Raw genomic sequence first — 18,065 nt, forward strand, 5'->3', positions numbered from 1 at the left:
AAAACCTCTTTTGTTTTGACGCTCGGGGTCGCGGACGACCCACTGTACCGTTCCAGGGTTTTGCAATTTATTCTTTAGGCTTTTTACATTTTTTTCATCAATTCCCCATCTTCATTCTTCACATGCTCGTCCATCTTTTTCATAAAGTCGCAAAAAGCTATTCCATTTACTCCCTCCTTTTTCTTAATCCCCTCTTTGGATTTTCTACTTCATCTCCTAGTTCTTTTTCCTTTTCCTTTGTTATATTCATCTGTTAGTTTTTCCTAATGTTTAGTAACCTACTTTTCCTACCTTCATTATGATCTTTTGCCTATTGTGTTTCTTTTCTGAATCATCTGCTCTCACATGTTATATCACTTGTCAATTCATTTTCTTTTCTCATCTCTCTATAATTGTTGTGGCTTTATTTTGCCACATTATTCAGGCTATTAAAGGTTAAAAGGCCACTCATGAATGGCGGGGGCAAAGGGCTGTGACATTGCCCCTACCGAGCAGGACAATGCCCTGCAGACTGATCAAGTTAGGACCAAGGAGGGCCAGGCAATGGTTGCTGATGACTCAATAGATAGACCTATAGGCTCCCCTAAACCCCACATCCTTAGCTCACAAGGATGGTAAGATTGCTGCAACCAGAGAAGCTAGCGAGTTTAAGCAGGACTCGAAACCCAGTTTGGCATTAACCAGTCGGGGACATTACCACAGTGGCCACCACAACCTTAGGCTTGTTTTTCCTTGAACTATTTTAATTTCCTTTTTATCCAGGGAGGTATCACTCCCTTCTATCAGTTTAGTTCATTTAAATTAACATGGACTATTGGCTGTGTATTTTACTTGCCTTGACATGTCATAAGGAGTGTAGACTACAATTACCTCCCTTGATGATCATCATATTACCCTATAGTCTGCCACTGTCTTTTCATTCTTTATTCACTCCATATGCCCTGCCGTGTATCATGCCAGTTTATGATAAAAAGACACTTGGCTTTGCTTATTTGCTCCATTTCCTCTAATTCCTGTATTTTATTGAAGAGCACATACAATAACAATGATAATATTTATCATGCCATTATCTAGGTTAGGTTATGCTGTAGATAAAGATAGAAGGCACAACATACAAACCTATATCGATTAACTAGATAAAGATGGAAGGCACAACACACAAACCTATAAGGATTAACAAAATCTATATAGGTTTGTGTGTTGGGCCTTCCATTTTTATATACAGCATGACCTAACCTAGTTCCTGGCTTACCTGTATTAGTATTTCGTTAGGCCTACACTTGGTCTCTACTGCTGTTGTTATTGAACACCTGTAACCTCAACATTTAAGTTCTTCATTGTATCTATCCAATTTTGGAGGAGTGGAAGTTAGTGGAAGAAAATTTTGTTGATTATGCAAGTGGTGTGTGTTGTATGAGGATTGTTGGAGGCAGCATGAAGGAGAGTTGTGAGTGGTGGAATCAAAGAGTGAGGATGAAGTGGAAGAGAAAAAGAGGTCATATGAAGAATGGCTGCAGAGTGATAGCATAGAGAAGTATGAAAGATATAGAGGGAAAAATATGGAAGTAAATCATAAGGTAGCCGAAGTAAAGAGGGTGTCTGACTGGAGGTTGGGTCAGGGATTATGGCATTCATATGAAGAGAATAAGAAGTTTTGGAAAGAAGTGAAGAGAAAGGGATTGGTCAGTGAAGGTTTAATATGTGTTTTATGTCGTGAATGGTGCCAGTGGACTGGGTGTGTGCGTGGGTTGTTCGGCAACAAAAAGATAAGGGAGATATGCATGAGTGTTGTAATTCTAGGGGAATTAGTTTGTTAAGTGTGGCTGGAGAGGTGTATGGTAGAGCGTTGATTAATTGGATTAAGGATAAAATAGAAGATGCAATCTTAGAAGTACAGGGTGGCTTAAGAAGAGGTAGTTGATGTATGGATCAGATTTTCATGAACAGATATGCAAGAAATATCTTAGCATAAGGTAAGATGGTATGATTTGCATTTCAGGATCTGAAGAAAAGCTTATGATAGGGTTGTTATGGAAATGATGGGGAATGTGATGAGTTTATATGGAAATGTTGGAAGGCTGTTACAAGCAGTGAAGAGTTTATACATAGGCAATAAAATGCATGGTTTCCAATGAGAGTTGGGCTGAGACAGGGATGTGTGAGGTCCCCATGGTTGTTCAGTTTGTTTGTTGATGGAGTTGTAAGAGAGGTGAATGCCCGAGTGCTTGGTCAACGATTGAATCTGATAGATGAGACTTATCATGAGAGGGAGGTGAATTAGTTATTATTTGCAGACGATACTCTGTTGGCTGCAGACATGAAGGAGAAGCTGGATTGATTAGTGACTAGAGTTTTGGAGGGTGTGTGAGATGAGAAAGTTGAGAGTTAATTTGAGTAAGAGTAAAGTTATGAGATGTGGAGAAGGGAGGGTTGTGCTAGATTAGATGTTATGTTGAATGGAGAGTTATTTGAGGAAGTAGACCGGCTGAAGTAAGTAGCAAACGGTGAAGTGGAAGCATATGAAGCTTCATTCGTGGCGGAAAATAGGGGAGGGTGGACTGTGGCACCCTAGCAGTACCATCCATATTCAACTGATTTCCTCCTCAGGCTGGGAGCAATAAGAAAAATTGACTTTTGTTTCTTTTATTATGTTGACTACGTGCCAAAACTAGGGGAAGTGCCATGGTAGATAGAAATAAAGATAATGAGAGAAAATTTAGGTAAATATTCTTTCTATATCAAATATCTATCAAACTCATAAATTGTATTTAACCAAAATCATTTGTATTGCTTGAATGATATAAAATAGATTTATGGAATGGATTCAGCTTATCTATTAGTGATCCTGAACTTTCACCATCCTCTTGAGCTTAAAATTGTCTTTGTTTTATAGAACTTGGTCTATAGGGCCTGATATTGTGGTCGAGGAGGTCATTAAGCATTGAAGATGAATTAGGGAAAAACTATTCGTCTAAAAAATTGGAGATACCTATTTCCCGATGTGAGTAAAGGGATTTTGATGTAGGAAAATCTATTTTTTGGGTGAGATAGCCATGTCGTCCTGATGGACATTCCTTCTGGCAACTTTCTATAGTAAATTATTTCTACGATTGATATTACAAGAGAATTACTGTCAGGTATCACGGGTTACCAGCCCCAGGAAACGACTATCCGAAGATATCGTGTATAATCAGGGACGTATACTAAGATAACCACATAATTCCACTGGCATAACTAATCTTTTTGTGTTGATCCCAAAAGCCTTTGTATATTTATGACTAAAAACTTACACAGTACAGTAAAAGGGAAACAATACAAGAACACCACCTAACCTAACCTAGGAGCCGTATCCTCACCTACTTACACCCTTTGCGTTCCCCTTTAGACTGCCATATCACTAGTTTATCCTAAGAGTAATTCTCAACCCTTTTGTTGGCTTCCCAACCAGCTTCACTCCTGGCAAAGTAATGCTAAATTATATTTCTTAAAAGTAAAACTAGTTTCATATTATTGCATTTCAGACCAAAATAAAGGACAAATTACCAATGAATAAAATCTATTTGACAAGTAATAAGGAAGTTTATGCCTGTCCCAACAAACCACAACAACAACAACAAATACAGCTGTTTCTAGTTGCCTGCAGGACAAAGGCCTCAGACATGTCCTTAGTCATGTCTGGGGTTTGGCCAGTTTTCATCACCACGTTGGCCAGTGCAGATTGTTGATGGTGGTATACTCTTGCCTGATTGCTCATAGCAAACCTTGTCTAATACAGCTTTGCTGATTATGGTGATACACAGACACTTTCACCATGGTAAGGTATCCCTTCACATACAGTGGTCATTTATGCCAAAGTTTACCTGGCAGAAACATTTTTTTTTTTTTTTTTATCAAAATTAATTTTTTATTTTCTTAACTTATATAATTAAATCACAATGCATGTCAAATTTTGTTCAAATCCATGAAGTATTAATAAAGATATAGCTACTTCAACTTATTTTCATGAAAATTAATTTATGCCAACATCGCTTAACAGTTGTTAAGGCCAAAGTTTCAATGTTAAAAGACAGTCTTTTTTTTTTTCAAATCAATTAACCATTTTCTTGAAATATATATTTCAATCTCAAAGTGTGCCAAATTTTATCAAAATCCATTAAGTATTAATAAAGATATATACACGTACATATTTTCAGGACATTTTCAAGTCTGTTGTGTTACCCAGCACTGTCACTGACAAAATTCTCTAAAAGAATGACTTGACTAGTTCATCTCAGAAGTGTAAAACAAAGCACACTGTTTAAACTTATGTTAAGATTATAAGGAGCCTTTGTAGATAAGCGGCCAGGTCCTCCAATGTGCATAGAAAACGGGAATTTCTTTACGTTTTCTAGCCGTTCATAAGACAATGCCGCTGTACTACAAAAGCTTTTTCTGTTGATCTTTAAAACCTCTACATAAAGAACACTTCCTAACTTGAACAGCCCAACCTAACCTTACCTACAATCTTTCTCAATCTAAAGAGGGAGGGCTATACCCTCGCTGCCACCCCGGTTACAGTATTATTATTATCATTATTAGCCAAGCTACAACCCTGGTTGGAAAAGCAACATGATTTAAGCCCAAGGGCTCCAATAGCGAAAAATAGCCCAGTGAGAAAAGGAAATAAATAAATGATGAGACCGAATTAACAATAAATCATTCTAAAACCAGTAACAACGTCAAAACAGATATGTCATATATGAACTATAAAAAGACTTATGTCAGCCTGTTCAACATAAAAACATTTGCTGCAACTTTGAACTTTTGAAGTTCTACTGATTCAACCACTCAATTAGGAAGGTCATTCCACAACTTGGTCACAGCTGGAATAAAACTTGTAGAATACTGTGTAGTATTGAGCCTCATGATGGAGAAGGCCTGGCCATTAGAATTACCTTGCCTGCCTAGTATTAGGAACGGGATGGAACTGTCCAGGAAGATCTGATTGTAAAGGATGGTCAGTGTTATGAAAAATCTTATGCAACATGCATAATGAGCTAATTGAACGACGGTGCCAAAGATCAATATGTAGATTAGGAATAAGAAATTTAATAGTCCGTAAGTTTATGTCCAACAAATTCAGATGAGAATTAGCAGCTGAAGACCAGACAGGAGAACAATACTCAAAACAAGGTAGAATAAAAGAATTAAAACACTTAGATAACATGGGAGTTATGGAAATTGGGCAGTAATCAGTTGGACCTGAGCTACAACAAACACATTTACATAGAGGAGTAACATTACCAATTCTCCAGCAAGAGCTAAAAGGTCCTTTTCTTGCTAACTTGTGCAAAATAACAGATAACTTTGAAGCTAAGAAATCTGTAGCCTTTATAAAAAAAACAAAGGAAAAATACCATTTGGGTCTACACCTCCTTAAGCATCAAGGTCCATCAACAGAGATTTAATTTCACGAGATTGAAAAGCTAAACTAGTTAATTTAGCCTCAGAAGAACAGGAATGAGGAAGTTCAAGTTTTTTATTACTCTGTTTACTGTCAAAAACATCAGCCAAAAGGGTTGCATTTTCCTTCGGATAGTGAGTGACTGAGCCATCTGGTTTAAGTAGAGGAGGAACTATTGCATCTACACCAAAGAGTGCAGATTTAAGGGTGCACCACCATTTATGTTCCTGAGTTGTACCAGAAAGGGTTTCTTTTATGGTTGAATTGTATTCCCTTTCATTGCCATATTCTTAGTCTTAAACCTGCTGTGGGTGTTAATGACCCCCTGCAACCCCCCTTAGAGTGCCCTATTCTTAATCGGCCATCATTATACATACATATGGCCGCGCTCACTCATACACCCAACACTATTCTTAATTGGCCGTTAAGTATCAATAAAGATATGCACATATACATATTTTCAGGACATTTTCAGGTCTGTAGTGTTACTCAGTACTGTCACTAACAAAACTCTATATAAGAATGACTTGACTAGTTCATCACGGAAAGCCTGAAAATTTTAAATCAATCAATCAACCAATCAATCATCACAGAAATGTAAAACAAAGCACATTTTCTAAAATTATGATAAGATTATAGGGAGCCGTCATCATACATACATGTGGCAGTGATCCCTCATACACCCAACGAGAACCTTTGTAGATAAGCGGCCAGGCCCTCCCACGCGCATAGAAAATGGAAATTTCCTCACGTTTTCTAGCCATTCATAAGATAACGCTGCTGTACTACAAAGGCTTTTTCTGTTGCTTTCCAAAACCTCTTCATAAAGAACACTACCTGACTTGAATGGCCCCATCTAACCTTACCTACAATCAGTCTCTACATAAAGAGGGAGCCTAACACTCCTCTGCGACCTCCCTTAAATTGACGTACTCTTAGTCTTAAACCTAATGGGGGTGTTAACTGGCCCTTGCAACCTCCTATACACTGCCCTATTCTTAATCGGCCGACATCATACATACGTGTGGCTGCGACCACTCGTAAACCCTACTCTATTCTTAATGGGCGGTTAAGTATCAATAAAGATATGCACACATATATATTTTTAGGACATTTTCAGGTCTGTAGTGTTACCCCGCATTGTCACTGACATAACTCTTAATAAGAATGACTTGACTAGTTCATTTCAGAAGTGTAAAAAAAGGCACACTGCCCAAACTTATGATAAGATTATAAGGGGTCTTTGTAGATAAGCGGCCAGGTCCTCCCTCGCGCATAGAAAACGGGAATTTCTTCACGTTTTCTAGCTGTTCGTGAGACAAGGCCACTGTACTACAAAAGCTTTTTCTGTTGCTCTGCAAAACCTCTACATAAAGAACACTAACTAACTTGAATGGCCCCACCTAACCTTACCTACAACCCGTCTCTACCTAAAGAGGGGGCCTAACACCCACCTGCGACTCCCCTTACATTGCCGTATTCTTAGTCTTGAACCTAATTGGGGTGTTAACGGCCCCCTGGAACCCCTCTTACACTGCCCTATTCTTAATCGGCCGACATCATACATACAAGTATACGCAACCACTCATAAACACATTCCTATTCTTAATCGGCCGATAAGTATTAATAATGATATGCCCATATACATATTTTCAGGACATTTTCAGGTCTGTAGTGTTACCCGGCACTGTTACTGACAAAATTCTCTATAAGAATGACGACTAGTTCATCATGGAAGTGGAAAACAAAGTACATTGTTTGAAATTATGATAAGATTATAGGGAGCCATAATCATACATACATGTGGCAGCAATCACTCATACACCCAACTGGAGCCTTTGTAGATAAGCAGCCAGGTCTTCTCACGCGCATAGAAAATGGGAATTTCTTCATGTTTTCTAGCCGTTCGTAAGACAAGGCCACTGTACTACAAAAGATCTTTCTGTTGCTCTGCAAAACTTCTACAAAAGAACACTACCTAACTTGAACCGCCCCACCTAACCTTATCTACAACCCGTGTCCGTATCTAAAGAGGGGTTAAAACCCCCCTGCGACCACCCTTACATTGCCGTATTCTTAGTGTCAAACTTAATGGGGGTGTTAACGCCCCCCTGCTACCCCCCTTACACTACCCTATTCTTAATTGGCCTTCATCATACATACATGTGGCCCCGATCACTCATACACCCAACCCTATTCTTAATCGGACATCGTCACATATACATGTGGCCACGATCACATTCACAACCAGAAATGGAGCGAGCTGTGCTTACATCAGGGTTGCCAGATTATTTCGACTGAATTATCGTACATGAGCCTTAAAATTGTCGTTTTTCAACCAAAATTATCGTACACGGTTTCAAAATAATAATTAGGGAGTTACATGATCGACTTATTTCAAAATATTTTAGTATAATTGTTTAATTAAACACATATGTATATACCTAAGGTATGTATCGTACATCGTACTGGACCTAAAATAATCGTACATGTACGATAATTATCGTACGAATGGCACCCCTGGCTTACATGATTTCAGGGTCGGGTTCAGCTTCCAGGATAATTCGTAACCTTTATAACGGTGCTACCATTACTCAAAGTCACTGAAGTCAGGGTCTTTGAGTGGTATCTCTGTTTTTCCTTGGAATAACTTCTCCTTTTGCAAGGTGTTTGATGGACAACCTCTTAGCGGGAAGTAGTGTTTTGGGACAACTTTTTTTGTGTTGGGTTGGATGGACGGGCAATTAGCGAAGGAGTAGGGTGTTGGGATGGACCAGGACTTTCGGAATCACGCGTATTGAGCGGGTAAATACACTTAACTAATTCCAGGAAGGCCTTCAATTTACACTGTATATCTTTCAAATAGCGTTTTTGAATAATGTACATAGCAAGGTAGCTATCGTTCAAATGTTTCTGGGTTCCGAATTTCAGTAGTACCGATCTTTTTAGTACAGTACTCGCCACTGGGATTCGATGATATTGGTGTGAACACTGGGATAGTTTGGATTCACAAAATTAATGATTTGATTAATTGAGCAGTGTCGAAGAACTTTATCCTCAATATTACTATAGGCCTTCCAACTGTCTGAAATTATCAAAGTTTCGGAATGGACGAATTCTAATAATATCGGGATCAATGTCTTCTCTGAACGATCCTCGACTACCCTGAAGAAAGTCTCACGTGTTCCCTATCAATCCTGCCGAACACCCATTTGCCATTGACCTGTTGTCAACATTATGTTTCCTCTTTCTGAATTTACTTTCGTCTATCTCGACACTATGTCCCAGTCTGCCAATATTTTTGCTGTCCATCATTAAAATGTTTGCACACACATCGTAGCAGAAGTTGTACTAATTCACTAGCATATTGTAGGCAAACCTTTTGTACATGGGACAAATCAGGTTCTTAAGAAAACTGTATACAAAACTTGCTAAAATAACAAACACTTTTTCGCACAAAAGACTACCATGATTAAGGGCAATGTTCTTACGGCAATAACAGTTTGAACAACGGCAAAAAAAATTAGGATTTATCATTATTCGCTTCTTATCTGTCATATTTATACCGCATATCACCAATACGACATTTTGCACGAATGCCGGAAAACCCCCCAAGAGTCTCATTTTATACAAATACGATATAAATTCATCACATATCGTAAAACTCACAATCTTTACGATACTAGGATTGACTGAATTGAAAAATGATTCACAGGTATCTCCATACTGATTAGTTGCCATCTTCGCGGCATTTTGGTAATGACTGAGCATCTCCGACCCTTGAAGGATGTTCCCTTTACCCTGTTTGAATTCTGGGGAATATGGGATTCTGATTGGATAGAAAAAGTCCTCCGGATATTTCCCAGGTCTAGTGGGGTCCGATTGGGTTGTTTCAAATTGCCGCGACCACTGATCAGTTTAGTATTCCGCTGCAAGGTGGAGGTTGAAATTATCCAAACGTCATCTATAGGTAATTCTAGGAACTATAGAAGCAATTAACTGCGTTGTAGGGTAAATAGCTCGTTCAACATAAATTTTACATCAAATTTGATGGCTTACAAAATAATTGTATGTCGTTCAGGTAAGTACTTGCCCTGGGTATTTAGAACATTCTGAGCAGTGTTTATTCATTACAAGTTTCCGATAAATTTGAAAATAAGGAGCCTGTTATGATACATACAGGTGGTCGCTATCATACATACATCCCGATTATAGTTATTTACATCTGATTCTGACCACTCTAACCGAAGAATTACTAGAGTTCATGGGATTCTATATACACACACACACACACACACATATATATATATATATATATATATATATATATATATATATATATATATATATATATATATACTGTATTTATATATGTATATATATTATTATTATTATTATTATTATTATTATTATTATTATTATTTTTACTAGCTAAGCTACAACACTAGTTGGGAAAGCAAGATGCTATAAGCCCAAAGGCTCCAACAGGGAAAAATAACCCAGTGAGAAAAGGAAATAAGGAAATAAATAAACGATATAAGAAGTAACGAAAATCAAGATAAAATACTTTAAAAACAATAACAGCATTACAACATATTTGATTCATAAACTATAGATGTACTTATGCAAGCCTGTTCAACATTTGCTGTGAGTTTGAACTTTTGAAGTTATACTGATTCAACTACCCGATTGGGAAGATCATTCCACAACTTGGTCACAGCTGGAATAAAACTTCTAGAGTAATCGGTAGTAGTGACCCCATGATAGAGAAGGCCTGACTATGAGAAATAACTGCATACCTAGTATCATGAACAGGATGGAACTGTCCCGGCAGATCTGAATGTTAAGGATGGCCAGAATTATGAAAAATCTTATGCAACATGCATAATGAACTAATTAAACGACGGTGCCAAGTTTAATATCTTGAACAGGAATAAGAAATTAAATTAACCGTAAGTTCCTGTCCAACAAATTAAGATGAGAATCAGCAGCTGAAGACCAGACAGGAGAACAATACTCGAAACAAGGTAAAATAAAAGAATTAAAACACTTCTTCAGAATAGATTGATTACCGAAAATCTTGAAAGACTTTCACAATAAGCCAATTTTTTGTGCAATTGAAGAAGATACAAACCTAATGTGTCTCTCAAAAGTAAATTTGCTGTCGAGAATCACACTTAAAATTTTAAAAGTCATACAGAGTTAAAGAAACATTATCAATGCTGAGATCCGGATGTTGAGGAGCCACGGTCCTTGACCTACTTACAATCATACTTTGAGTTTTGTTAGGATTCAACTTCAAACCCCATAATTTGCACCAAGTACTAATTTTAATGGGCCAAGAACACTACCCTGAGGAACACCAGATATCACATTTCTGTACTCACTCTGGTGCCCATCAACATCGATTCTTTGTAATCTATTATTTAAGAATTCAATAATGATGCTAAGAAATGACCCACCAATTCCCAACAGTTTGAGTTTGAAAACAAGGGCCTCATGATTAACACGGTCAAAGGCAACACTAAAATCAAGGCCAAACATACGAACTTCCTGACCACAATCAAGGGATTTCTGTACAGCATTGGAGTTTGTAAGATAGGCATCACATGCTCCCAGGCCTTTACATAAACCAAATTGCAAACTAGGGAACAGATGATTACCTTCAGCAAACCTATTAAGACATTTTGCCAAAAGACGTTCAAAAACTTTAGATAATATGGGAGTTAAGGAAATTTGGCGGTAATCAGTTGGACTTGAGCTACCACAAACACATTCAGGTAGTGCAGTAACATTACCTATTCTCCAACAAGTGCTAAAAGCTCCTCTTCTTGCTAACCTGGGCAAAATAACACATAACTTGGGAGCTAAGAAATCTGCAGTCTTTGTAAAAAACAAAGGAAAAATACCATTTGCATCTATACCTCCATAAGCATCAAGGTCCATCAACAGAGCTTTAATTTCACGAGATTGAAAAGTTAGACTAGTTAGTTTAGCTTCAGGAAAACCAGAATGAGGAAGCTCGAGATTCTCATTATTCTGCTTGCTGTCAAACACATCTGCCAAAAGGGCTGCCTTTTCCTTTGGACTGTGAGTAACAGAGCTATCTGGTTTAAGTAAAGGAGGAATTGTTGTATCTATACCAAAGAGTACAGATTTAATGGTAGTCCACCACTTATGCTCATGAGTTGTACCAGAAAGGGTTTCTTTTATGGTCAAATTGTATCTTTCTCAGTTGAAGCATAAAATCTCTGAGCAAAAGCTCTAAGCTGAGTATAGTTATTCTAAGTCAAATCTGATCTATTACCCTTCCAAAGATGATAGGCCTCCTGCCTCTTCAAATAAGCACGTCTACATTATCATTGAACCATGGTTTGTCCTTCACTTGGTACCTTAGTACACGAGAAGGGATACGTCTATCAATGATGCTGACTAGATACTCATTCAAAGGGACTACAGGATCAACACAAGTATACAATTGCGATCAATTCAAGCCCAGAAGATCATGCAAAATCCCATTCCAGTCTGCCTGAGATTTCATATAAATCTTACAAGAGTAAGATTCATCAGGGACAGGCTGCTCAGTCTTCACTACCAATGAAATCAAGGCATGATCAGATGTTCCAACTGGAGAACCAACTTTACTCGCTATAATGCCAGGGGAGTCGGTGTATATGAGGTCTAAGCAGTTACCAGACCTGTGAGTAACTTCACTTATGATTTGCTCACAGCCTGATTCGGAGGCAAAGTCTAAAGTTCTTAAGCCATGGCGATTGGTAAAAGAAAAAGAATTTAATCACTCCCTATGGTGAGCATTCAAATCACCAAAAAAGACAAAAGAGGCCTGTCTATCATCTTCTTGTATTTTTGCCATAATGGTAAGAAGACAATCAAAGAAAGAATCATCCATGTCTTATATATACAACCACACACACACACACACACACACCCACACACACACACACACACACATATATATATATATATATATATATATATATATACATTATATATATACAGTATATTCACACATTATATATATATATATATATATATATATATATATATATATATATATATATATATATATATCTTCTTCCCAGCTGGTTCCCATTTTTATATGGGGTCGCCGTTGCGGATGAGCCGTTTCCATCTTTTTCTATCCTGCGCTTCTGCCTCATCAATCCCCTTCTCCTGTAAATCTCCTCTGACACAGTCCCTCCATCTCTTTCTTGGTCTCCCTCTTCTTCTTCTTCCTTGAACCTCCATCTCCATAGTATGTCTCCCAACGTGGTCCTCATCTCTCCTCATCAGGTGTCCATACCATCTCAGCCTCCCTTCCTGCACTTTCTTTGATATTTCCACCACCTTTGTCGACCCCCTCATGTAGTCATTTTTTATCCGATCCTCTCTTGTCACTCCAGACATCCACCTAAGCATTCTCATTTCTGCCACATCCATCTTCTTCTCCTCTGTCTTCCTCATGCTTGCTGTTTCTGTTCCATACAGCATTGCTGTTCTTACCACTGTCTTATGAAATTTTCCTTTCAATCTTAGTGGTATTCTTTTGTCGCAAAGAACTCCTGAGGCTGCTCTCCAGTTGTTCCAGCCTGCCTGTACCCGATGTTTAACTTCATCTTCCATACCTCCTCCAACATTAACAAATGATCCCAAATACTTAAACTTATCAACTCTCTTTATCTGTTCTCCCCTAAGCTGAATACTTTCTCTATCATCCCCCTCACTGGTGGTACACATATATTCTGTCTTAGATCTACTTATTCTCATTCCTCTGTCCTCCAGTACTTGCCTCCATCTTTCCAATTTCATTTCCAGATCTTCCCTGCTCTCTGCGCACAGAACAATATCATCTGCATACAATATGTTCCATGGTACTGCCTCCCTTACCTCTTCTATATATATATATATATATATATATATATATATATATATATATATATATATATATATATATATATATATATATATAGGGTAAGTTCTGGACAAACCTTCTATTTGGATGTACCGTACAAAAGCTCTCAAGACCACATATATTATTTTAAGGTAGTTAGCCTCTAAAGAGTGAAAGAGAAAACGGAATTACACAGCTCTGTCCCTCCATTAGAGAACGGGAACCAACAGTGCATGAATGATGAGAGTTTTTCGGTTTTTCTCATTCTTGATGTAATATTTTGTCACTAAGTTATGGTTTGTGGTGCTTATGAATATGCTAGGAGTATGAAGGTTGGGTATTGTATTGTACACCTAAATATGGCCATATGTGATGATATGACATGGTTTTAGTGATTTAGTACGCCACCTGTGTCGGTAAAGTTTGTTTACATTTTAATGACTGCCTTTGGATGTTTGTGTTTCGTACAGCTTGGTTTTTAATTGTATGGAATCTCCACATGTAAACAAAAATATTTATGATGTTTGTGTATAGAACTCTTCTTTCATATAATATCAAGTAGGCAGGCTTCAAGCATGATTTTGTATGGTAGGCTGGTCCTACATTATGTATTTCTATTGTATCATGGCATTAAAGTGTAAAAAACAGTTTCCCCTTATTACTTAATAGCCAAAATTAGCTGTCATCCTAGAAACTCTAAAAAGTACTTATTTTTGTGTGTGTTTTAAGCATTGTACTTCATAGTGATCACTTCAGATTCAGGTTAATTCACTAAAAAAATTTATGAATTTAAAAAAAAATGTATGGTTCGTCCAGAACTCACCCTACATATACATATATACACACATATACATACATATACATACACACACTCCCCTCCGCCCCCCCCCCACACACACACACATATATATATATATATATATATATGTACAGGCGTGACCTTGAGATCAGCTGATGCCTACCATAAGTAATTGTTGATTATTGAAAAGCTCACAAAATTGAAAAGCAGAATACAAACATGCTTTAATAAACCACAATAATGTCCAATGAAATATAAAGGCTAATAATGAATAAGAATAAAAATGAAATACTGTATGAAACTTAAAAATAAACTAACCGTTACACACACACGGACACACTCGCACAGAGAAAGATCGAGAACGTGTTCACATGATAACTAATAGCAATGGCTATAAATGAACTGTATGAATACAGTGAAATCCTGTAACTTATTGCTGCTGATTTAATATTCAGCATGAAGATATTTCAAATTAAGAAATTTTACTTTCGATATGGTAGCAGGAGATTCAGATCAGCTGATCATAGCCAAGGGTAAACAAAATATTAATGATTCTTGGCAGGGCCGCATCTAGGACTGTGCACGAGGTGCACGTGCACAGGGGCCCCCACCAAAAAATGTTCGGGTGTTTGGAGAGAGTAAAATTAATAAAAAAATGAATCAAAACAAAAATAAAAAACCATTGAAATCAAATATAAACCAAATAAACCTATCTTTATCTTGTTCTTCATCGTGTAAAATCACTGATATGAAAGTCTGTAATATGAGCTTGGCAGCTCTGCTCACGACTCAACCCAAATTAGACCTATCCCTAGCCAGTGCATTGGTACTGACCGTATTGTAAACTTACCATCAGAAAGTAAAACATAGATTTCATTAATTTTTCTCTTTCTATAATAGTCTGAATTACTTTTTAAAAGTTAGTGCTACAACCAATTTCCTTACGTTTTTTATGGTTTTATAATTGATATCTCGTATGATTGTAACAGTTCTTGTTTATTTTCTGTACTGGACATGGCTCTGAGTCTTGGCTTCAGCAAAAGTTCACAAAATCACTTGTGTTCAGGCTTTCATTGTAGCAGGTTAGTGTTGTCCACATCAGTTCCTGGGTATCATATTGATGCAGTTCGTTTTACTGTAAGAAACCTTTTTTCTTTTGATTTCAATTTCAGAGTTCATCATGAGTGGATTTGGTGACAGGCACAGAGGTGCCCGTACCCATATCAGTGGAGCTAAAAAGAAGAAAAAAAAAAGCATGCAAAAGAGAAAAAGGATAAATAAGCTAAAGAACTTGCAAAAAAGGTCACATATGACAGACTTCATACATTCTAGCATGGGGACTCCAAAAACATCTAAAAAAGAAGATGAGAATGCAATCATTGATGCAGTAGGATCTGAACAGAACAAAGAAAGTCAACAAGAGACCTCAACTCTGACTTCAGATGAACAGCAATCAAAGCATGAATACCATGAGCCACCAAAAAAAATCAGAGGATACTAATGATGAGGTGATGATTGATGCAGGTGCCATTGGTACAGACACTGACATTGGTTAATGGCCTGACCATCTGAGTAAATCAGTGGTAGACTGCTGGATAAAGAAAGGTTCAAAGGATTTGCAGCATTGTGATGAAAAACTGATTGACCAGAAGTCCTACCAACAGACATGAGAAAACAAAAGTCGCAAGTGCACAGTTGGCATGTTTGCAGTTAATCGTGGCTGTGTTTTTCTCCAAGTACTGGAAGTGTCTACTGCTATGTCTGCAAAGTTATGTCAGCTCCCTGATCACAGGTCACACATGGAGGATTCTGTGATTGGAGGCATGCTAGTGCTAGACTCACAGACCACAAAACATCGAAAGATCACCTCCAATCAGTTCTGGCACTGATGAGACAAACGGCAGAAATAGGGACAATTGACCATGAGATGACACAAGTTGCCCAAGCTGAGGATTATTGGCGGAGTGTTCTGAAAAGATTGGTGAGCGTACTTTTATTTCTATGTGAACGAGGCCTAGCCATCAGAGGTGATGATCAGATCATTGGATCCGTTCATAATGGAAATTACCTTGATGTGTTGTCTGAATATGATGATTATCTGAAGCAACATATCCAAAAGCATACAAATCGTAGACGGGGCCATACGAGCTACCTTTCTTCAACTATATGTGATGAGCTTATCCAGTTAATGGGTAAGAAGGTTTTGGATGAAATCATCTTGTATTTGAAGAAATCAAAGTATTATTCGATCTCAATAGACAGCACCCCAGATGAAGGCCACGTTGATCAACTTAATGTCATATTCCGCTTCATGGAGCTCAGAGAAGCAGTTGAGTGCTTTGCCACTTTTATGCCAAACCAAGGTCACAAGGCACAAGAGATGTATGATGGCTTGATGGAGTTTCTCAACACTCATAACATCGACCTATAAAACTGCCGTGGTCAGTCTTTTGATAATGCTAGTGCCATGAGCGGATGATGGAACGGTTTGCAAACTAAAGTGGTAGCAGAAAAAAAACTGGTTTAGTGGATTCATGCACAGGACGCTCTAAATTTAGTTGGAAAAACTTCAGCAGAATGTTGTGCAGCTGTTGTGGCCTTTTTTAATTTCCTTAAGAAATTATATGTCTTCTTCACTGCATCTACACATTGTTACCAGGTTCTGAATGAAACACTTAAGTCAAATAGGAGCTCTGTCCTTATACCGAAAAGAGTTACCACAACACGGTGGTCATACAGAACTGATGCTAGTAAAGCCCTTCAACAAGGCTATTCATCATTTAAGGAGGCGTTGAAAATTGAAAATGACAAAGATGAGAAAGATGTAATTCGGTATGAAGCGAAAGGTTTGTATGATCAGATGTGCCAGCTTGAGATGGGGATATATGCAATGTTCTGGAATGAAGTGCTTGACAGAGTAAATACCACCAGTCACATATTACAAGATCCAAAGGCTGACCTCCACATTGCAGTATCTGCTTTAACATCATGGCAGAAGCCCATTGAAGACAAATGTGATTTGTTTAGTGAATATGAAGCCAAATGAGCAGATAAATCAGGGAACAACTTACAAGCAGACTCTGACACGCAATCTTCCACCAAGTGTGCGAATGAATCCACTAGATTATGGTGTAGGAATAGGGGCACAACTAAGTCCTGCACAGAAATTCCGAGTTGAAAATCTTCAGCCTGTTATTGACCAATTTGTGGTTTCTATGAAACAACAATTGGCCGCATATACGAGAATATGTTCCCTATTCAGTTTCCTGCGCTCTCTAGATCCATGACAGCTGTTGAAATTGAACAACCTCCTGCAAAGCTTGTGAACACATACCTGGATATGACCCTTGGCATAAAGCTTGTCCAATTCAGTGAATTTGCCAAGATATATGTAATCGGTAAAGCAGACCAAATGTATCATGAACACTTCTCGTACAAGTTAATTATAGAGATAGGGGTCTAAGACACTTTTTCTAATGTAGAGACTGTTCTTAGACTCTACCTTGTTTTTATGGTGAGCAATTGCTCTGAAGAGTGATCCTTCAGCAAGCTAAAGCTAATCAAGAATAGACTTTGCATATCAGTGGCACAAAAATGCCTCAACCACCTCACTGATGAGCAGTGAGCATGACATTTTGCGACAGATATGTTTTGATGATGTTATACATGACTTTGCAAATAGGAAAGCTCTCAAAGTCCAACTGTCCAAGAACTGCCTTGAGTAAGCTTCATTTACTTAAGATTCAGGTTGTGTAATTACTTTAACATTATCCATATTACAGTAATTGTTTCATATCCTGGTTATCAGATGTGTTTCTCCCTTCCATTATGTATTGTTTGAATAGATATTAAAGATTCTATGTTGTTCAGTTATGAAACGCAAGATTTTTTATTTTAAATGATATTAATTT

General features: G+C 37.7%; 1 protein-coding gene across 1 annotated transcript; it reads left to right on the top strand.

Annotated features, from left to right (window-relative positions):
- Positions 1 to 16,042: 16,042 nt before the first annotated feature.
- LOC137618977 (uncharacterized) lies at positions 16,043 to 17,200 on the top strand. The gene is made up of 2 exons (XM_068349179.1): positions 16,043 to 16,525; positions 16,814 to 17,200. The coding sequence occupies exons 1-2, from the start codon at positions 16,043 to 16,045 to the stop codon at positions 17,198 to 17,200; spliced, it is 870 nt and encodes a 289-aa protein (XP_068205280.1).
- Positions 17,201 to 18,065: the final 865 nt, after the last annotated feature.

Source organism: Palaemon carinicauda, chromosome 25, assembly GCF_036898095.1.
Source record: "Palaemon carinicauda isolate YSFRI2023 chromosome 25, ASM3689809v2, whole genome shotgun sequence".
NCBI lineage: Eukaryota > Metazoa > Arthropoda > Malacostraca > Decapoda > Palaemonidae > Palaemon > Palaemon carinicauda.